This window comes from Falco naumanni, chromosome 2 (assembly GCF_017639655.2).
Source record: "Falco naumanni isolate bFalNau1 chromosome 2, bFalNau1.pat, whole genome shotgun sequence".
Classification (NCBI taxonomy): domain Eukaryota; kingdom Metazoa; phylum Chordata; class Aves; order Falconiformes; family Falconidae; genus Falco; species Falco naumanni.
Window position 1 is genome coordinate 89,782,861 of NC_054055.1, and position 24,345 is coordinate 89,807,205.

The 24,345-nt window shown below is 38.1% G+C and overlaps 1 protein-coding gene across 2 annotated transcripts in view; it reads right to left on the reverse strand.

The window, feature by feature from the left end:
* Nucleotides 1-24,345, reverse strand: part of POLA1 (DNA polymerase alpha 1, catalytic subunit) — a 204,158-nt gene that overhangs the window by 65,217 nt on the left and 114,596 nt on the right. For both annotated transcript variants that reach the window (XM_040582492.1, XM_040582491.1), the window contains exon 35: nucleotides 1,506-1,622. In XM_040582492.1, coding sequence (XP_040438426.1) covers nucleotides 1,506-1,622 — 117 coding nt within the window. The remainder of the gene's footprint in view (nucleotides 1-1,505; nucleotides 1,623-24,345) is intronic.

Sequence of the window (24,345 nt, forward strand, 5' to 3'; positions counted from 1 at the left end):
AAATGTTGAAATGTTCAACAGTAACCAATACACAAGCCCAGAGCAAAGATCCTACTACTCAGTGCAGCATCTTAGCCTTATGCTGACTAATGCACCCGTCCTTTGGAAGAATGTGGCAGAACGCAGAGGTAGCAGAAGGCAGAATAATCTCATTACAGATTTCTTCTGCTTCTCTAATAGCTAGAAATTGGATCAAAACCTGAATTTCTTCAAAAATTGTTGCTGATAACTAACACGTCTGGACACTTCTAATACCCATATAAGCCTTGGTCTCTTTTTCCACTGGTATTGGCTTTAAATTTCTTACAGCAATATACTTCAGATTAATGGCACAGGTGAAAGGTTTGTTCTCTGACAAATTTGCTTTTCTTCTTTTCTAATTGCATGTGCTATCACTTAGTTCCTGTGTTAGGAGATTGGGAACTTCCACTCATTTTTACCCACTTTTTAATGCCATTCATTATCTGATCTTCTCAAATTCTTCAACATTAACTTATGACTAATGCAAAAAATGGCTATCTTTTGATCAGTCTTTCTCTGACAATGCTGTTTTATCCCTTGATTTTGCTGACACTTAGCCTTTGTGACTCTTTACATGGGCAGTAGTGAATAAAAAGGACCAAAAAAATCTCGTGGTAAATAAAACCATGTTGTTCAGAGCATTCACTTGACAGCCCTACCTCAAATTCTTGACTTTTGTAAGCTTTATATAGTAAGTGTAATTTAAAGACTTCTTACAACCTGAAACAAACCTATATCAAAGATTCCCTGTTTTCTTTACGGAATCTTTCTCTCTTTGTTTTAGATAAATTCTGGAAAATGGCAAGACTTCTAAACGTTATTTTTTTTTCTCTTTTTCCTAACAAAGAAATTGAAGTCCTTTGCCAGAATTTTACAAAAGAAACAGAATCAGCTTCCTTTAATCTCAGAATCGAAGAGAAGCAGCTAGGGTGGAGCAGGAAGTCCTGAACTCTGGAAGACCAGACTGTCTAGCTCAATGCGAGGTTTAAAACTTCTACATTCTTCAGGCATGGAGCCAAATCCAGAACTTCTCATCTCCTGAAAATACTTACCACCTTAAAAGTACCCCCAGAGGATGACACGAAAGCCCGCCTCCAGCTCCTTAGCAGCAAATTCCAAAAGGTGAGAACCAATCAGCAGAAAAGCAGGCAGTTGCTTCTGTTTCAGAGGATTGTTTTTGTTTGTCTATTTTAATTTACCTGTATTCTGGCACAAACATTCCAGCAAATTCTAGTTTGCTGACCAAATGCTCATCAGCTGGAAAATTTCCAAATATAGCAGCTGCATGGCACGCTTTCTTCACAGCAATGAGGATGGAGCTTAAATATGGAGTAGAAGAAGCATAAACAGTCCCCTTTAAATGAATAAACTAATTGAAAATTCCTGCTTAATCCTGCTACCTTTGAAATGCAGAGTTGAGAGACAGATGAGCTTCACGAGAATCCTGTTCCACTGCTGTCAAAGCTTTGTCCTGCAACACTCACCTCTGGTCTCAGAACAGCCTTCCTGCAGGCCTGGCACACAGGGCCACTCCGGGAAAAACTCAGGGGAAGTCGACGGGTTCGATTCTGGCAAGTTGGCTCCTCACATATTAACCAACCCTGAAGAAAGGGAGAACATAGAAGAAAACACATTTTTACTACAAATTCAAGTTATAGCTTCCTTTTACCCCACCTAAACAATGAAACATACTCAAGGAAGGAAAAAAAAATCCCAACTTTAACGTCCCTCATGAAGCTAATACTATAATATGTATAAAGAGGTGAAGGTCCTTGGTTAAGGTAACCCAGTCATTGGTGGAGAACAAAGCTGAAATCTTCTTGCTTCAAACTCCCACATTCTGCACACTGCAGTCACCTCTTCCTTGAAATATACTGAAACCTCTCCAGTTCAGACAGTATTAACACATAACAGAATTATTTTATACAATTACTTAGACCAAACAGCAAGACACCCCAGAGACCTGCAACAAATTAAATTTTAAAGTAAAGTGCCATTTCCTTGCCTGTGCTTTAGAGAGGAAAAACTATGAACTTTTAGTTTTCTGATGACATCCAGAAGTTTTCTTTTATTTTCTCTTCTTCTTTTAAAAGTTATTTTTAAAATAGAAAGCTATGAAGACTTCAACATAAACTGACTCATTTAGGAAAACCTAACATTTTGGTGCATTAAAATGAAATAAAATCTGAGCCTGCTTGCTCTATGTCAGCTCAGGGAGACAACACAACAGGCTTCCCTTAAGACAATGAAAGGAACAATGCTTCTGGGATTGGTTAAGAATTTTCCTTTTGTACCAGGTTCAACCATAGGTTAAACCAATGCCACACCTCACCTCTAAAATCCACCAACAGCAGATATCTAAGGAAGAGCATAAAAGAAAGCACAGAGTAAAAGTCTTCCAGAAGATTTTCCCAGCTTTGGGGAATGGCTCCAGGACCTTCTGAATCACTGTCTCTATGTAAAGTGGTGACAGATGCATTACTACCCCCATCCCAATGAACTTCAAGTGCTTTCTGAACAAATGTAAACTTTTAGCATCTGCACCAGCCTGCAGAACAACTACACACTATACAAAAAAGTACCTTATTTTTCTTGAAAACACACACATACACACACACTTTTTTAATGCCTTCTAGTTTTTGTATCAGTAGTGACTAGGAGCAATCATTCTGCATTCACCTTTTCCATGCCACTCATGATTTTATAGATCTCCATCACATCAACTGCAAGCAAACTCTTTTCCAAACCACAGCTTGCATGAAAACCACTCCACATCTTTGCTGCCATTCTCTGAATCTCTTCCAGGTCCCTTTTGAAATGAGGGGGTGGAAGAAAATGGGACAAATGGTGAGGGAGATGAAACCAGTATTGCACGCTGTATTCAGGATACTAGATGAACATGAATTTATACAGAAACGAGATGGTATTTACCATTTTGTTCTCTGCTTCTTTCTTTCCTCAAGTTCTGTTTCCCTGAAGCACTACTGAGCATTTGAGTACTGAGCAGTGATTTCCAGAAAGATATTTATTATTATCCAAGAATTGTAATTTTATTTTTCACCAGTAAGTCACTACACACATTGTATGCAAAATTAAGATGGATTTTTTAGCATCTGCATCACTTAACATTACTTGGCACAGCAATCAGTCTTCCATTGTTAACTGTCAAGTCAACTTGGTATCACAAGGTCTTTCTGCAACTCTCCTCAAACAGTTCCTGCTTTTAGCAGCCCTGAGCAGCTCAGCACTGTCAAACTCTGCATTTCAGATTATCAGCTGTTAATGTCTCTGCTGGGAACAGTGACTGTTTTGTATTTGCCTCTGTTTCCAAAATTTGTTTTTGTTGCTCCTGCCAAGAAGTTTAACCTAACCATACCAGGATTCCTGGTACTTTGACAGATGTATTACAAATCAGAAGACAAATCAAAAAGTTGCTTGCTTCCCTTCTCACTGGCTCTTTAACAAGCTGTCCCAACATTACGCTCTGGCAATGGCTTCTACCCACTTTTCACAGTGACAACTCAGGTTTCGAATTATCACATTTCCTACCCTTCCAGTTTCCACAGCTCCACTTGGAGCACTATTGTCACCATCACCACATTGGTTACAAGTCAATAATGAAAGTCTGCAACTATATACCTTTTCTGGCTTTCATTGCCTGGAGATTCTGGTTTGCTGGTGAAGCAAATTTGTTAGTAAGACACGACTTAAGTTTTCTCACTGGCATGGCCAAAGCTGAATCTGTATTTTGTACCTCAGTAATCCAGTCCTGATTCTGTACGACTATGTCAGTAGCTTAGTTTAAAGTTAAGGTATTTGAGTTACATGTGAAGAAATACATAAATTTGTTAAAATAAGATTTGACAATGTCTACTTTTAAAAGTTTTAGGTTTGGTGTTTGTTTTGTTTTTTTTTTTTTAAACTTACTTCTGTCAATTTCTTTCCTACCATTTACTGGAGCATGTGGAGACGTCTTTGGTTGGTTGTTTGGCTTTGCAGCTTGTTCTCTAAAGGATCAGATAACCTGAACACTATGTTCTTTCATGTTTGTCAGCTTTAACCCTTTCTTCAACTTAAAAATATATTCGCTATAATCTTTTCAAAAGTGCTAGAAGTCTGATTTCGTTTTTTCTTGGGTTTTTGGTTTTTTTTAAGATAAAACCTCAAATCCTTTTAAAATAACTTCATTTATTCTGGAGACCTCTCTTCTTTCACCAGTTCTCCAGCCATGGTGTTATATCCTCAACATCAATCCCACTCAGTGCCAAGCCCATCAAAACACTTCCCGTTGCTCTTGCAAGGAGGAGCTTTTATGCCCATGCAGGCAAACTAGAAAAACTTTGTGGGGAACTTCATGCCAACAGCAGTATATAACAGTACCTAAAATGTGTGCTCCAGTCCGTAATGCAGAAATGGAGAGTCCATTAAGGCATGCAGTTAGGGTTCATTTTGATCCAGCTTCGGATATCTAAAAGCCTGACACCCAATCTAAGCCAGTCACCCTATGATCCACTTATAGTAAGCGGAAGAAGAAAAAAGTATCTCTAAAAAGCGATTCACCAAACAGATTTTGGGATGAGCAAACACTGCTCTAGACTCTCTTAAAATAAGGGTATAGCTACTGTCAGAGCAAGCTTTTTGGAAACAGTATGATCAGTGTATCTGATCACTATCCTTGAGTTTTATTGTTACACAGATTAACAATGTAAATCACTATGTATTTAATACTGCAGAGTGAGAAAATTCCAAGAACCCAGAAATCTTTGGTGGATTTAATTTTGGTCTCCTGCACAACTGTTGCACTAGCAGTCCTAGTAGCACTCAATCCTTGTCACGTATACATTACTTATGACAAACATTTCACAAGTGACATTAGAAAGCTAGACACTGTTCAACAAGACTGAGCTAATTCATCAGCAGGCGCTTCACCAGAAGAAGTTCTAATTTAGAACCTGACCTAACATAAACACCTGCCTTGTATATTCTGGAGTCAGCAGACACAAATGAGCCTCAATTACAAATGCTAGTTCTTTGCTTTGGTTTTGCAATTGAACCTAAGGTTTATTTCTAAAATAGGAACGTGCTAATCTATTGCCTCACATTTTTTAAATAACTCAGTTTTAATAAACATGGAATAATTTTCTACTGAAAAAAGCTACTCAAGGATAGCACTGAGATCTTCAGGCACTCACTTATGTGAATACTGCAAATATCATTAGAGCCACTGTGAGGGAAAGCACAAAAACATTTCTGGAAAGGATAATGAATTGTTAGAGATCTTCCATTAAATTAATTCTTAGAGACAAAACCTATGATCTGTGTGGAAAGCTGTTTATGCCGTATTTGCTTATTATGTGGCATATCTACCTTCCTATGAGACATCTGGGAGCAGTCTGACACAAACAGAGCCTTAAAATACACATCCAGGCAGGGGGAGGCACGGAGGGTGTCCTCACCCATTCCAAAACCCTCCTATTTAAAAGCATAATTGTTTCAGCTGTAACTATGAAAAGATTCTGTGTGCACAAAGAGAACACTTATGACTCAAAACATATTAAATGACTACATTTGAACTTTAAAACAATGTATTATACTAGAAAAACAAAGCATGGAAACTGCCAGATAGTATGGTATTTAGTTAAGGAATGCAAGTGCAACTGAAAAAACAAAGCCTGGAATGGGAGCAGCATCCCAACCTCAGCTGAGCAGAACACTCAAAAATAGACAACCATGAAAATAATGCATGATAAAAGTAACAGTGTGTTTTCTGCCACCTATTGGCATTTTTAGCTAACAATTAAGAAACAAAGGACTACACCACTTGCAAGGTACTGCTTCTGTTGTCTTATAAGGGAATGCACAGATGGTCCACCCAAACTAGCACTGAATAATGATATCTGAAGCAAGTTTCTTTATGCAATTGTTTCTGTCTAATGCAGTTATTGTTGCAGAACATGCTGATCTTTGCTAGTCACAAAATACAGTTGAAAAAAGACTGAAAACTCCTGCTTAAACTAAAACCAATAGCTTGGGATAAAATAAGCATTCAAATTCAAGAGCATACTATTATACTTGTTTTCAGCTACTAACAAATAAAGGTCAAAACATACAACTTTCACTGAACAGTGTAATAAACTCAACAAACTTTATTTTAAAAAAGATCTACATTGTTGCCTACAATAAAAAACCCAAACATGATACTAACTACATGTCCCTTCAATTCATATAGAAAACAATTAATGTCACTTGTGTAGACTTCCTACCAGTTATAATTAACATTAAAGAGGTCTTTTCTTCTTTGTCACCTCTCTATTCAGGCCTTATTTGCTTTTGTTTGTACTTCGTATCTGTTAATCTCTCTTAACAAATGACAACAATAACTGTTGCTATTATGCATGGAAATTAAACATGTAGATAACTGTGTGAAGGGAGTTATTTCTGAAAAAAGCAGTATCAGAAACATGTAGCTCTTTATGTCTCTTGTTTTGCTTTAATAATTAAGCCATAGCCTTGATTTATTTTAAACAAAAAACTTTTCCATGGACGTGCATGTTGTAATCAATTTCAATACATGCATTATGTTCTGATTCAATTTGTTCAAGTGCGTTATTGTTAACCCTTATTTGATCCATGCCTGTCATCTTCACTGACCAAACAAAACCAATCCTTCATTTCCCAGCAGCTATCACTGAGTCTGTAAATTTATTTGCAATAGATCAAACAAAATCGTAATAGGAAACCTTCGGGTTTGTTCTACTTGGTATCTGCAACACTGTGGGAAATGAAATACAAGTTGATAGGGGGAAAAAAAAGGCAACTAGCATTTCCAAACATTCTGTCTACAAATGCTTAGTTCATTTATAAATATAAAAAATGTATGCAAAAAAAACCCTGAAGTAAATGCACAATATAAAAGAAAATCCCTGAAGAGCACTATGTCCACAAACTGTAGCTAATGGGGAGAAATTTGCAAGTCAAAAGTAATTTTCTTTCTTTGTAAGTCTGTTCTTGAGAATTAGCCTCTCACATTCTAGTGATCAACAAGCATTATAAATATTACCCCAAAATACAGAGGCAAGTGGTTTTGGAACAGCCTTTCAAACAGAAGTTGCAGGAGTCAACAACATGCATTTATTCAGCTTTATTTTAATAGTTTTTACAAATTACATTTCACAATGTAGCTTGGTTGCCTGCCACAGTAGAGGACTGGATGTGCTTGTCTATGACACTTCAGTTCTGTATCTCTTCCTGTCTTCAGACAGTCTGGATGCTGACTACAATGCTTTAAAAGTTCACATGGAATGAAAACGTGAAAGTAAAAGTAAAAAGAAAAAAAGCTGCAAACACTGAAAACTATTCAGAGGCCGCTATCAGTCACTTAGGAGTTGAATTTAAAATGTCATTAGTGCTTGCTTCTCTACAATCTTACTCTCCATTGAAAACCATCTTAACGTGGATTTTTGGAAATGGGATCTTGGTGGATGATGTTCAACCTCCAGATGGCTGAGATACCTAAACTCAAGCACACTGGATCCACAATCCATGGCTTCCTCACTGCAGAGCTGAAATTATCACCTTATATCATCATACTTGCCAGAAGGGAAGTGTAGGAACACAACCTGGACACGCTTTCCTAGTCAACCAGCATAAGCTTGCCTGCTGTTCATGTCACTGATCAGCAAATCAGCTTTTGGAAGGCTAAATGTGAGAGAGAACACAACAAAAAAATTCTGATTCAGGCATCATTGTGAGTTACTAATCAAGCCACTCTAACTTCAAACTGACCTCCCCTTGCAGACTGCTCTTACAAAAGCATATTATTTCCACTAATTCCAAGACCAGAAGCTTCAAACCCCATTTTCCTGCCAATGTCATTATTATGGGTAGCGTTGCCTAACAAGACAAATCTGGTTGAAGTGGCTTTAAAACCCTGGAAGGATGAGGTTCCACATACTGCATTACCGGGTAAACTATCCAATCTACTGATACCCCCATGCAATGTTAAAAGAGAGATGATTTTATGAAATATTTTATATGAAGTTTCTTGTGGCAACAGTGGACTTGACTCAGTGACCTGAAAGTTACCAGTTCCACCTGCAATAACTTGTTCTACATCACAGGTGTGTTCTCCCTGTTCCACCCGTGCCTTCTGTAAATATCTGAATTGTTTGGGGGAGCAGACAGACAAATGATCCTCAGTAGTATACAGCATCCCAGGAATTAGAATTTGAGCCAAAATCTCTGTTTGCACATCCTTTGACAAGTGTTTTGACTCCTAGTAGTAGCTACACCTTTTGAGAACTACAGCACAACTTTACATTTGAAACACCGCAGGTGGCATCAATATCAACTTAAAGATGAGCTATTGCTTGCTTTAAAGTTAGGAAAGTTTTTCTGCTGTGCACCAGAAGCCTAATTACTTTTAAGTAATTTCAACTTCAAATCTGCTTTTTTGCCTGCTCAGAACAAAGAAATACTCTAGTAATAACACTGACTTGATCCAATGCACTCACACCACCTTGGTGAGATCTCAGCAGCAATGAAAATCTGAATGACACTGTGAGAACTAGTGTCATACACTGGAATTTCAGGAGACAGCACAGACTTGAGTGACATCTACCTGCCACTGCTACAATCCCAAGAAGAAATCCCCTCAGGTCAGCGATGCTATCATAAGTAGTGAAATGAGATTTCACACGGGAAGCTTTACCCATTTAGTGATGTGAAGTCCAGCATAACTTAGGTTCCACCAGCAACATCACAGTTTTTAATGGCGAAATGTGCCTGGTAAAATCCTCAGAAGACCCCTCTTATAAAGAAACCAATTCTACTGCTGCTAGACACAAGAAAGGGATAGACTCACTGAATTTTTGAAAGGGTTTGTCAAGATGGAGGACTTGATGAGGCTAGGATTGGCATAATCAGAAGCACACTTCTCATCTGCAGGAAAAGTAACTCTTGGTGGTATCATGGTGCCTGCCTGCTTCATATACCTTCTGCAGCTGCTTCATCCTGGTTGTCCTTCCAAAGCTAGTACAAAAGATACATCAGACAGCTCCTTGATCAGTCTTATGGATGGAGTAATTTATCAGTGAGACTAGCAATGTAGACTCAGTGGAGAACACTTTGATCAGGACGGCTCCACACAGGCAATATCTTAAGACATCTGACAAGTCTATGCATCTCCTAGACAGCTTGAGCAGAGAAGGCCATTCCTTTGGAACTCGTCAGTACTAATAGGAACAGCCTGGAGACGGAACCATCTGAACTTATAAAAGACTGGATCAACATATGAAAGGAACATCTCGTGATATCAAAACCCCTACCTCTTGGTCACCCACCCTGTTTGGGCAGGAAAAAGAAAAGACAAGTAAATTCTTCATCATGGTGATATCTGGAGATAATTTTGCCAGAAAGAAATTTGAGGGAAAACAAAAAGAATACCTTGTCACAGAAGATCACTATATATAGAAAATGAACCATCAGGCTTCCTTCCTTCCTTCCTTCCTTCCTCATCCCCCAGCAAAATGACCACCATCAGAAATGAAGCCCTTATAAAAAAATCATGCAACCACCAACTTCTCAGAGGGAACAGACTTTTTTTTAGCTCTATAAAAGACTACTACCAAAGTTAGCTCTGGAAATTGAAGGTGGGCCTGCAGCTTCACAGATGTAGCATCCCACCTAGTTTGACATTCTTCCTATCAATGATGATATCCATGATAAGGAATGAACCAGCATACTCTCTTGACAAGAATCACACAAATCAACCCTAAAATCCAGAGTAATGGAGTCAGAAGCAATCATTGATGCAGAATTCTGGGTCAGCAACTTCTTCAGGACCCTGCAAAGCTTGATATCCCACAAGCAAACCAGACACCAAGCACTAATAAAATAATGTATTTGTGAGACCATGAGAAAGATCATTTATCTTTGAAGGAAATCTAGGGGACCTGCAATGCCTCTTCAATAAGTAGGTTCAGACATCTCTAAATCTTAAAGTAATTTACATATATTAATTGTTATCGATACACTAGTCATTCCAAACTTTTTTCCACTTTGTCAAAATTTCAACAAGAAATTACTGGAAAAGCTCTCCACTTCTTTAATACATTACCACAAAGAGATCAAATTGTACTGGGTCAGAAGCCCTAATGTTAGGTTCAAAAGATCCCTTACTAGAGAAAAGATATGTCCAAATTTCATCCTAGAATTTCAAAATGTAGAAGAATTTCACAATGAAGAGTATGTGCAAGTTCGCTTGAACTGCCAGGCATAATTGAAACTTTAAATCAATTATCAAATTATTCAAATTAATAAATCTAAAAAATATCTTAAAACTAAGTTATATAACATATTTATACTCAAATTTGATGACCTTTGAGGATATTTTAAGGCTTTATACTGCCGTCCTAACTGTAACATTTAATTACCTCACAATAATAAATGCCTTTGATATTTTCACAGACTCTTCAAATAATTTATTTCATAAAAGGAGCTGGGTTAAGAGCCTATTACTGATGCTGGCTGACTAGAGCTTCTGTCTTTTTATTTTGAGTGGGATAGGTACCATGTCAAACATGCTGGCAAGCTTGTTCTAGCTGAAGGGGAAGATATTGCAGCATATGCTCAGAGTGGTGAAGCATCTTAGGTTTACATAAATTCCTTTATAAATTTATCCTACATCTTAAAACCCTTACCCAGGGAATGTTTATTCTGTGTTCTCTGGTATTTTGTTAGGAGTTGTGTACATTTGGCTTTAAAATCCAAGAAACAATACAAACAGTTTTAGTAATGATGACTGAAATTTGTTCCTGAAATTTATACGTAAAGCTAACTATAGAGCATTAAGAGACCTGATTATAGATCCAGTGTGGTATATGACTATTTGGATCACAAGTAAAGATGAGGAACTATTTTATCAACTCACTCTTGGCCACTGACTTCACATTAATTTTTCTTTTTCTATACAATAAATATTGCAGCCAGCTCCTCATCCAGAAAAAACAGGTTACATTTCCCAGTATGAGTATTTTTAGATTCTGATGCTACCTGACCATCCCATTTAGGTGAAAAAGTAAACAGGAACCAGGCAGTTCACACTCCATTTCATGCTGCCTCACTTCAATGGAAGTTGAAGATACGATTTCAATTTCTTTTCAGAGCACTTCCTCATTTTCAGAGCTTCTTGAGTTTTGGCCTATATACCTGATCTGAATTCAGCTGTGGGATGGAGTGGACAAAAAACTCTTATAAAGAAAGGAAATTCCTTTCCTGGATGGTTCATTCTGCTCCTCTTGAATTCAGCCTTATCCAGAATGATTAATATATAGATGCAATCTTTCAGGAAAAATACAAAACTGTCTCTTAAAAGCAAAGAATATTAACAAGGCAATATGAATTGCTGTTAAAGTGTACTACTTGAAAGCAGTACAGAACCTGGAGATGGTTGGTCTTATATCCAGCGTTATTACCACTGGAACCACACTAAAGGATGTTATCAAATTGAAGCGTCTTGGCCAATAACTTCCTAGTGGAAGGCAAATGATTGCTTTACTGCCCAATGAGACAGTACTGCTGGTAAAAGAGAAGGACACCCTCTCCAAAATACTATCTATTGAAAGCTCCTGTTCTTAGAGACACTTGTATCTGTTGCCTCAGTTCCCCACTGGAAAGCTGCCAGCCCAAACTGACTCAAAGGCGACTGGAGTCAACAGGAGCCACACGAAGTACCAGATTGCGACGGTTCAAAGCAACTAGACAAACTGTGTAACTGGGGGCAAGGTAGCTACACTAACTTGCTACCTTAAAGAAAGCATGATAGGAAATCAATACTACCTAAGTTTCTCAGAAGAACACAAAATGTCCTTCTACCTTGAAAAGGCTGATGATACTAGAACAACAGAACTGAAAATCTTTTTGAAAGAAACTACTCAAGACTGAAAGAAAACTTCATTAATCTCTAGAAAATATCACTCTCAGCAGTAACTGTCACACCAGTTTGACCATTAAAAAGTCTTGGGGCATGTGTGTGTGTGTGAAAGCAAGAGATAACAGAAGCAAGAAATACACCCTACCCCCCTAAAAAGAACCCAAATGTTCAAGCTAATGTAAAAAATGTTTTAAACAAAACTATCAAACAAGACAGAAGTGAAAAATATCTTGTATGTCAATGTAAGAGTTTTACATATTATTAAAAATTGATTTTTTAAAAAAAGTAAGACATCTTTAAATGTACAGTCATGTCATTTCATACAAGTTATTTCAAACTTATTGATCTCATTTGTGCAAAGACGAGGCTCTATCATCAGCCTGCTGAAAGGATAATAGAGCACTCCAAATCTTTATGATAGGTTTGATGCAAACAGTGGCCCTCATTTAAACACATGTAATAGCACCACAAGTGGACAAATTCCCACCTTAACAGTTGTACATTATAAACTAAATTAGCAAGTATGTTCTGCTTTACTTCACATCAAAGCCAATACCTTGGTCTTCTTATCCTCAGTAAAATAAGGTTCTAGGCACCAAAATACGTGCCTAAAACATTAATAAGTAGGGCACAAGTGTTCATAGGCTAACATACTGCTCACAAAGTGAACAGCAATTACCAACTATTTCATGTAAGACAATCTGAAAACAGCTAAACTGGATTTCAAGCAAGCAGCTGGGAGAAGACATAACTTAAAATGACTACATATGGAAAACTACATTGAGAAAAGGATCAGTGAAAGATGTCTTATATATTTCTGTATGGAGAGCTAAAACTTCTAGAAGGATATTCAAGTCCATTCTGCAAAATATTCTCCCTATTCATACAACTCAAAGCAAGCCACATTCTTAGGCTATAATAGGTCACAATGTGCAGTACCTTGCTTCAGAACAAATTCTGCTTTGTCTGTCAACTAACCACAAAAAGCTCATACAGCTCATCCGTGTATTGCTTGTTAAAGAATCTAGCAACATACAAACAGCAGGAACTCCAGATTTCTTCAAACCCATGCTTCTGCTTTGGTCAGAAAGCTAAAAACACTCTACTCTCCCCCCACCCCCCAGCCTCTTCTTCCACTCTTCCCTCTCCCATCAACATTTGTACCGCCCTTTAATTTTTTCCTCTGTCACAGACTTGTCTTGCAGGAAGTTCAATATGACACTAGATGTAATACAGAACACACAGATTTTACGCATGTATATGGCAGTAACAGTGAGGTTTGTCAACTCAAGTATACATTTCAAGTTCAAGAGACAAAAAGATTGTTTATGTGAAACATATATCTTTGTAATATGGTTATGAATATTTCTAAATACTGAAGGAGTTAATACAGTTGTGAAAACTTTAAAAACGATAATGCACATAAATACATAGATACGTAAGTTTAAAGGAGCTCAAAGGAGTTAAAGGTAATGGCAGAGAAAGTGGTCTCAATGGTCTGGTCACCTTAAACTAGAAAAGTTTAAAGCATCACTAAGCAGTGTTTGTTCATTTAAGTTTAATTATTTTCTCCTTGAGAATGGCACTAATGAAACTGAATATCTTTCATGGTTTCGAAGAGCAGTCTGAATGGTCTGTAAACAGGACTGGGGGCAGACAAGAGAACTGGCTGAGCCGGGGGGGTTGCTAGGTGATGCAGAATGTAAACCCACAAACTTGTTAAGGTTTACTTTGCTTTCATGCTGCTCTCACACAGGCTCTCCAAACTTTTAAGAATTAATTTCCAGGTAGCTATTTAAAAACAAAAAGTAGAATAATTAAAAAAGAAAACCCCTTAATCCTCCTCACCTCTTCCCTCGCCCCCTGCCCCCAATAAGAAAAAATAGGAAAGAGGAAAGGAAATTCACAGCATTAAAGTGCAGGAAATCCATCACAGTGTTTTGAATATGACAACAGGAAGAGGATCCTTCCCTATAAGTATTTGTATGCAATTGTTGAGGCTGGTGATTATGAAGAAATTTTAGCATTTTCAGATTGATTTTTACTTTTTTAACTGTAAATAAAAATGATTTCTGGAGAAATACATAGGCCCTTTCAAGTACTTAAACTGAAAATAAAGTTGTATTTACTAATATTTCCACTGCAGATTACAAAAGCAAACTTTTCAGTGTAGCCATGTGGTTTTTTTACCCCCATCCTTTTCAGAGCTGTGGTTATTATTTTTTTTTTATTTTTTTCTAAAGTATCTGATCAGAGATTGTCCGGTAAGAGCACTTTATTAGATCATCAGTCAGAGGGTTTTACAAGCACCAAGAGCTATGGGCTCAAATGCAGCACATCAGTTTTAATAGCTGAAGGTCTAATAGTAAACTGCAGATACTGCTGAGAACTTTCCATGCACTGAACTCTTGAAAAAGCACCATCTCTCAAGCTTAAATGCAGCTGCCTCTTTCAATGCCGCAAATGGGTAAATTTGACAAAAAAGCCACCATTAAGACTACATGAAAGGCTCAAGACAACATCCTTTCAATGCTTTGTACTTCAGTAATCAGATGTACTTACTCACCCCCTCCCCCAAACCCGATCAAGAACTATTTCTGAATGGTAGGAAATAATTCCACTTTGTACATCTTTTAGTTAATCAAGACTTTCTATTCAGCAATTTGACCTTTTGTTCAAAACAGGATTATCAGTTTTTTCGCCAGTTACCAAGGGCGACTCGCATGGTGAACATAATTGCAATAATTTGCAAAACACCATGGCAACCCACATTACAACTAGGTAAATACAGGTCTTTTGTGCTACATTGTTATTTTCAGAGATGCTGAAGTCAAAGAACGAATGACAAATGAACACAAAATTTATATTTGCTTTGTCTCAAAAGAGAAGAAAATTGATAACAAGAATTGGGGGGAAACCGACTACAGCTGTAATTTCTAACTTGATTAATTAGGATGGTAACAGTCCTTAACAGTATATTCAACAAACAGCCCTGACTTAATCTCTCCACCCACCTCTCTCTCTTTCTACACTACTACCACTAACCCCCACCCCAGACAAATTTTTTCAGCTAGGAGAACAAACAACTCCATTTGCTCTTTTCTTCAACTTAATGGAATCCTTAATTACAGAATATTGTTCTCCTGTTCTTCATTACACTGAAAACTGAAAGTGAGAGAGAGAGGGAGGAGGAGGAAGACGGTGCCAAGCAGACAGGGTAGCTGCAGTCATCTTATCTGCCTTTGCTTTTTCTGTTCATAGCAGACCTAAAGATGAGATGGCATTTTTTTGTAATTTCCACTCCCCCCCCCCCCCACCCCAAATACTAGCAACTGTTGAATAGTGGATAATTAAGTAAACTATTTAGTGCTCAAGTTCTCTCACTAGCAGCATTAGTAAGACATGAAAGCTTAAGTCATGATTAAAATCCAAAATAGAGAGAAAGCAACTGCTTAAAAAGAAATTTCTTAACGTTATCAGATCAGGTGGTTTCTAACAGAATACCTACTGTATTAAAACATTTACCTATGAATAGTATTATATACTTAATAAATGATGACTTTAAACTTATTTTCTTTATAATTGTAAATAACTTATTGTTACAGTTCTATTAAGACTTCAAGAAACCACATTCAAACCAATTACTTCAGAAATATGTTACAAATACATAGAAATAATTTTGCCTAAGAAAAAAACTGCTGAAAAACGTCTAATACATGTTACTAATTGACTTCACAAGAAATTGTGTGTTGTATATTACCGGAGCATGAGTACAGTGCTGAAACATTTATTATGCCACAGTGAACTAACTAAATGGCTGAGAGCTTAATTTTCCTTATACCCTTAATAAAAACAAGTTATATCTCTACATAGGCCAAATTCTGCCATCAGATGTATGCATATGGTTCCTATAAAATGCAATGACACCTTTTAGCAATGGATGTTCACATAGAGAGTACATGAAAAATACATTAAGCTGCAAGAAGCATGCAATCAGAAGCTGGTGTAATCCTCATTTCAGTTCCCTGTACATACAAATCGTACGTCAATTTACAGTTAAAGGACCACATCTGTATTTTAATTCTCATTAAAGGTCTAGATTACCATTAGGATAAAACAGGCTTGCGAAGTAAACAAGGTGACTGCTGCATGCCTACGTATTGTGAACACTGGACAGCGTGTAGTAAAATGGAAGAAATGAAAACAAAGTGCTAAAGGCAACTGAATCTGGCCCCAGGGAGCTGAAACGTGTTACCGCCTCTGCTATACAGATTCTCCATGCTGCTGGACAAGCCACTTCCAGATTACTGAAAGGACTCACAAGTAACGATCACCTGAGGAATCATTTTTTTTTCCAGTGAAATCTGAAGGTCTACACTGCTGAAGTTTGAGGGGACCCAACCGTAACCTGAAAGCTGTGCTTCAGGCAGTTACACACTACCATGCATCCTAAAAAATCAGGTTCCTTGCTTCACAAATTAGGCACCAAAACTTACAGACACATTTGATGTTCATTCTCCTATGCCTCATTTCTCTGCAAAATAAAAATATTAATTTGCCTCCTTGCTTTACACAGCTCTTGTAAAGATGTTCTTTAAGAGCCACTTGATCCTACTGTGAAGTGTGCCACAGAAAACTCCATGAGAAAGATAAATAATTCTACACAAAGTTTCAGAGAGTGTACTTAGTAAGGTAAAGGGCATCCACTAAGCAATGGGTAGAAACAAACACAGACCAGCTGCTAATGAGCGCTGTCCAACCTATAGGCTGCAATGTACTGAAAAAAAGACAGAATGGGATAACATCATACATAAATGACCTGGATTAAACTTAAGTAAGCAGTATTCTTCCTAGGAATCAGGATCCCTCTTCTATATTTAAATTAAAAAAAAATATAACAAATTCCATCTTTCTGCCCATTCTTCAAAATAGAGTTTAAAGGAATTCACAGATTTTGCTGCTTGAAATAGAGTAACCCATAATAACAGTGAATTTCCACCTCCTCTGCAAGCCACATTTTGCCCAGTATTTGTCAATAGCAGAGGCAGGCAAAGACTGAAGTATTTTCTCATCCTTTTCTTATTAGAGCAATCATACTCAAATACAGTTGCTTGCTTTTCTTGTCCAAATTTTCACAGGCAATCTTCATCCATGCCTGCCTCCTCATGCTATTTCAAGCACACATGCCCAGCTAGGTGCTTATCCGACAGATACCACATTTGAATATTCTTATTCAGCCAATTCCACTCCATTCAGCTTCTTTGCTTTTAGTTTCCTCTATATCCGCCCAGGTCCAGCTCCAGTCTCATATGCCAGTGCTAGTCTCTTTACTCACCTGTACTCAATTCTTGCAATCATACTTGGTGGGGTTATGTTTGGCTTTTTGTTTTTTCATTTTGGGTTGGGTGGGGTTTTTTTGGTTTTGTTTTGTGTTTTAAATCATGCCTATCTCCTGCTCCATACTAAAAAACTTTCTTAAATGTTTACAGAATTAGCAAATCTAGATGGATTTTCATAGGATGACAAAAGACAACCAGTAGAAAAGAGGAAGGAAGGGTGAAATATACACTCTTCCTTACAGCCAAATGTAAACACTTCAAAGCAATAATTTTTCTGGTCAAAGAGATGTCTATCATCGCTTAATGATTCTATAAGAGAGAGAAAATACAGAAGGTGGAATCAATGAGGAACCAATTTGGCACTGTTTTAAAGGAATCTTTAATTAGAATTATCATGGTACATACTACCATGTCCACATTGCAAAAGCATATCTGGAAGGATATGTATCTGCCAGGAATTTATTATTGGCTAACATTTTATTAATAACAAAAGCACATAATACCAATACCACCTGCATTTCAAGTATGACAAGGTCACCTGAACAACTTGTTTAACACTGCATTTACTGCAATTATCACGCTATAGCAAGTGATTATAATTCAAGAACTTTCATGCCTGTGGGCTTCAATTAAACTGATTTACATTACATCAGATTTTCCCCTTTCCCATTCATTCCCCCTCAGACGACCACTACTGTGCATAAATGTAGCTGCTCGCTGGACCACACTAGGCAGGTTCATATATCAAGATGTGTACACTTCAACTGCAACTTCAGGTTTTATAACACTTTGATTTTGAATAATTAAAATATATCTGTAGCATACTTTATTCTGAGACAATAAAGATATACTGCTCTATTTAACTCCACCTTAAATGACTCAATTTTCTTCCTGCTGCTGTTATTCAATTAAACTGAGCATCAAGCAAGACACTCAAAAGTCTCAAAAAACCTTCTGGTAAGCATTCTGAGATGGTCAGGCTTGCTTACTCATTAGCCTCCCTTCGGCTACACCACCACAGAAATGTAACTACTTTCAACACCTGCCCACAGCTCTTTCCTGCAGTCCTCTTGGGTCTCTCTCAAACTTTCCCTTAGACCTGCCTATCCTTTTTGGGAAGAGAGCACTTGTTCTGCCTCCCCCCAGCCTTGACTTAGTTTACCTTTCCCACTACAGTCAGATTGAATAGTTCTTCATTTCTTTAGGAGAGAGCAATTTCTTCAGCAACATCTGATACCCATGCCATAGCAATCTCCATGTTAATAACAAACATCTTTTGAGGGAAAATTTCCATACATGGCACACTGTCCAGATGCAGACCAGAGATCATGACAAGAAAAGTCAGAGGGGGGTGGAATTTTGAGAGACAGTTTATAGCCTTTGCTATTAAGTTTTTCAAGGGCTTATATAATTGAGCATATTGACTACTTGCCATGAAGAACAGTGTGGTGGGTTCATCTTGGCTGCCTGCCAGGTGCCCACCAAGCTGCTCCATCACTCCCCTTCTCAGCAGAATGGGGCAGGGGGAGAAAATAAGACCAAAAAACCCCCTTGTGGGTCAAGATAAAGGCAGTTTAATGAAGCAAAAGCAAAAGTTGCACACACAGAAACAAAGGACAACAAAAGATGTTATTCTCTACTTCCCACCTGCAGACAATGCTTGGCCACTTCCCAGGAAGCTGGGCTTCAGTATGCGTAGTGGTTCCTCAGGAAGGCAAACATCATAAACAACAAATGCTTCCCACTTCCTCCTCCTTTCTCTTAGCTTTTGTTGCTGAGCAGACACCATATGGTATGGAATATCCCTTTGGTCAGTTTGGGTCAGCTGTCCTGGCTGTGTCCCCTCGCAAGATCTTGCCCACCCCCAGCCTACTGATGGGAGGGAAGGCTGGAGAGCCAGCCTTGGTGCTGCGCGAGCGCTGCTCAGCAGCAGCCAAATCACTGGTGTGTTATCAGCACCTTTCTAGCTACCAACACAAGCACAGTGCTGTGAGGGCTGCTGTGGGGCTCGGCCAGACCCAATACAAACAGAAAGTACTCAAAAATCCAAGCTGATCTGCTAGATCTCAAGCATGCAAGTGAAGCCAGAAAGGAACAACAGCATCTCAGAATAGCTGTTGTGGATTAGTTTAAGATAGGAACAACAGGTTTTCCTTTATCTTGAAAAAAATGCTAATCCATTTTATGTTAAAATTTCAGCTACAACTCAGCTTTAGACAGATTTGGCATACAAAATGGCAAGCCAGTCACCTATAATGTTGCAGTGTTTTAAAACTTAAGCTTTACCTCGTATTACATTGATGTAAGTTTTGAAAACTTTTTTTAAGAAGTAATAGCAGCCATGGTAGCAGCAGCAAAGACCAAATCAGTGCAATTGAATAGCTACCGTTTTTGCTGAGCCTCAAATTGAAAGGTCCCAGAAATGCAGCCAATTCCCTCCCTGGTACAGAAATACAACAACTTAAATCAACTCATACGGACAGAAACAAATTACATAAACCAGACTTTAAAATATTTCCAAATGGACTGATGTGAAGCCAGTCAGTACTACTCCTTTATCACAGAAGTGGACATGACCATTTGGAACTGGTTGCATGACTACTCGGGAGGAATTGGAACATGTTAAGAGTAGAAAAAAAAAACTGCACAAAATTGATCTGTCTGCACCTACAGTGGTCTTGCTTAGATAGGTTGCAGAACCTCCCTGAACAACCTGACCTAACATCAAGGTTGAACCTGCTCTGAGTGCAATGGCTGGGCCAGAACATATCCAGGAGTTTCTTCAACCTAAATTATTCTAGACACCAACTAAACTAGCCAGATGGACCTTAGCCAACTGATGCTCCTGTGTAAGCACTAAAAAAAAAAAAAAAAAAAAAAAAGCCAACTCAAAAGAAATACAGGTCTGTCACAAACTCATTGAACTAAAAATATCTGAGAATGGGGAAAAGACTTTTCTGTTGCTTATACACCGATGACAGACACAGCAAGCAAAATATAATGGACATTTTGTCACAGATATTTTCTTTAGCAAATCAGAGTCAGGAAGAACAAACTGCATAAAAGCAACATGTAAAGTATGATCCTTCAAGTACATTAGCCTTCCTTTTTTAAAGGTTTACCTGCTACTGAGACCTGCAAGGCTTTTAAAGCCAACAGCTCAATACTGAAACTAGCAGGGCCCAAGGAAGCTTTCCAACTGCAACCTCCTGAGAACAAAACAGGCTAGTTGTCACGTTCTATCTGCTAGAAAAAATTTTGCTGCTATGGTGTTGCTGCTTTGAGTTTGTGGTAGACATACATGTTGTCCCAAGTCTCTGGAACTACTATTGTCTAAAATCTAGACAGAATACTTACTAAAAAAAAAAAAAAAAAGAATTTCATTACAACAGGTAAAGAAAAATTAAATTACTGGAGTAGAAGACTACAACTACTTAGCAAAACACTATTATGACCTGATTATATTTTATATGGCTAAAAGTACAGTTCCAATCAACTGGAAATCCTCTTTTTTAACGTAAGGATAATTACAAGCAAATTTTAGCTTGGTAGAATGTATGAAACAGACGTATAAGAAATGGAGGCTTAAAGCAGACAGCTGCTGACATAAATCAAAAGTCTTCTGAAGTAAAATACTAATAAGTAAAATTAAGACAGATGTTAACTAAGAATATAGAGCCAAGTCAATAACATGATGAAAACAAGAGTAGTTCACAGCACAAAAACCCGGAAGTGTAACTTCTTCCTGTATTTTGGAAAAGCACAGTGATAGACTAGCAGCAAATAAAGACGAAGGACTATCTTTTGGTTTGTTAGCAATAAAATAATTCACAGGCCTTCAAAATTCAGCATATTTGTATAACAAATGCTTGAACTTAACAAACCTACTAGAGCTAAACAGATCTGCTCCTTGCTGAACTTCCCAACAGTTGAAGCTACCTCAAAAGACTGAGACCCACGTATCTACCAAAAGGCTAATTTTCTTTGAAATAGTTATACAGGCAAAGCAGAACAATCCATGTAACTATTTGTATGCATCAGTCTAACATTAACCTGAGGAAAAGCAACAGAAATACTGACAGGGACTTTAAGTGATCAAGAATTTAAGAACAGTAATGTAGTTAACATCAGTCAATATGTTTTTATTCAAAAATTTTCAACCAAAAATGACAGTTCATTTTTTCGTAAGATTACAGGTTTGGCTGAGAAAGGCAGATGTACTTTAATTAATCTCTTGAATGGTATTTGATTTACTTCCAAAGGACAGTGCAATAGAACTAGCATTGTACAGTGTTAATAAAATACATGTGAAATGGATTGAGAGGTGCCAAGGCTGAAGCATCTCAAAAAAATCAATTGTCTATAGGGCACAAAGTGATGCTAGTCAAGCATTTGTCACTAAGGGACAGAGAGGGATTCTGGTGATGTATCATGAAGAGGTTATGCACAGTCTTCAACATTTACATCAGTGATTAGCAGAAGAGAGAAAGCAATTCAGATAAAATCTACAGATGACAAAAGCAGAACAGCAAATAATGATAAGCATGAGGAAATTGGTTTGGTAAACTGTGCTCATTCAAAACAAAACACATGTTAGTACAGCAAAAGAAAAATGACACACTGGGAACAAAGACAACAGTTCACACCTACAGAACAGGTGTACTGTATGCCAGCAATTATTAACTGGAAAAGAGTCATGGTTAGGTAAGTTATTCAACATGAGCTTTGAAGGCAGGTATAGCAAGATGTGGAGATTCAATATTGATGAACTGTGTATGAGTGCTGAGGTGAATTTCTTCAAAGGTATTGGTGAGAATGATACTGGAACACACACAGTCCTGGTGGTAAGAGTTTAAAAAAATACAGAATAATGAGTGGTATGCTCAAGAGCCACAATGTTTCAAGGCCTTGAAAAAATGTGTAACAGCAATAGACCTTGAAGAGCGGTCTCCTACCATCAAAAAAGATGACTGAGAGGTGACTTGATCAGAATGTGTAAGTACAAGTCATGGGAGAAAAGCGTAGGTGACACATGGGGACATAAATCTAGAGAAGAAAGGAGTAATACAAGCTCATGGATGGAAAAACTTGGTGGATTGGAAACTGCCTCAGTGTCTGGGCTCAGAGGGTAGCGATCAGTGGAACAGTCTAGTCAGACTAGGCCAGCAAGTAGTAGCGTAGCCCAGAGGTCCAGTGCTGTTCAACATCTTCATTAATGATCTGAAAGATGGGACAGAGTGTACCCCCAGTAAGCTTGCTGATGACACAAAACTGGTGGATACCAAATTGAACATGAGTCAGCAAAATGCCATCATGGCAAACAAGGTCAATGGCATCCTGGGCCGCATCAGGCAGAGTGTTGCTACCAGGCTAAGGGAATTGATCCTTTGCCTTTCCTCAATAACAAGGTGGGAATTGCTACGATCCATCTGCCAAAGCAGAACAGCATCTTTTCTATCAGGCTTGCTAACCTAACAAGGAGGACCTTCAGCTAGATTTTTTGGGGATGGTGACAAAAGCCTGGAGAGAAGTCACAGTACAAGGAGCTGTGAGAAAACACCAGTTCCCACATCCCCCTTGAAGGCAGCCCAACTGAAATCCCATCTCAAATGCCTCTACACAAAGACATGCAGCACAGGGAACAAGAGGAGGAATTAGAAGTTCATGCACAGTCTTAGGAAGCTATGGCCTCACAATAACTGCAGTGATGTGGCACGTGGAACAGTGCATGGTGGAGTGTTGTGATGGACAGCTACAAGACCTTCAGAAAGGCCAGGCCAAGGATGTGAGAAAAAGTATGGCTGGACAAGGTCCTGAGCAACCCTGAAGCTAGATTTAACTTCAAAGATAGCCCTCCTTGAAGTGATGAACTGAACCAGGCAACCTCCTGAGGCCCCTTTCACCCTAAATCCCTCTATGATTCTATGATAATTTGTTTGGAAATTATTTTAGATGCGGAATGGACGCAAGCCATGAATTTTTGCTTTGATACAAACTAAGCTAGATGTTAAAATGAATGAATGGATGCCCATGTGGTTAGCTGAGGTTAATAGCAGCAAAAACTCCAATATAATTCCCAACATTTATCCAATTCTCCAAAGCCTCCAATAAAAAGAATTTACTATAATTCATGTTGAAGTAGCCAGACCTACTTGGTGCTTGTTGCTTATAGTAAGTCACTCTCAGGAGAGCCCTAGGGGATCAATAATGGAAATGAAATTTTTCTCTTGAAAATTAATTTCAATGAACGTTGGTTGATTATGGCTTTTGCCACAGTAAAAGTGCTGACAAATGCGCAGACATCAGCTGCAGGACAGCAGTATATGCTGCCTGAGAAACACTATATCCAGTCTTAAGAATGGTGTTTGCCTTTTTGAGGTATTAACTTACTACTAATAACGTCACAGATGGAACAAACAGGAATTAATGCTATGACACACCGAATGATGGCAGAACTACTTAAGAGAAAAACAAAGTTGATTAATATAACCAAAACAGTCCCCAAGTTTCAGATACTTGGGGCTGGGAGAAACAAAATGAAAATATTAAGGCTCTATAAGGGAGCTGAAAACATTCTTGGGAAACATGTCTATTTATTGAAAGAAAACATCCCCCAATCCATCAGAAGCATGTAGCATCAGGGGATATGGATGGGAGGGTGAAAAACACAAACAAAACCAACAATACCCCCCCACACCCCCCCGACAGCAAATCATCCTTCTTTTGCCTCTCCTATCCCACCTTGTATTATCAGCAGCAAGCCCTCTGGGCTGGCCGGCTTGATTTTGTTTACACATGTAAAGCAGGGGACATGGAGAAGGTTTTGGTAGAACCTCTCTTCTCATCTTGCATGACAAGAAATATGTAAGATGAAAGACCACCTTATGCCGATACAGTTGGTTAAGTACTACTGCTATACCATTCATATATGCTGATGTATGACCCAATGAAGACCATTTAAAAGACTAATGTGCAGCAAAATAAACGAACCTGTGACAATCCCTTATTATCCAGTATTTTTAACCAGAAACACTTCCCTTGACTTCTCTGATT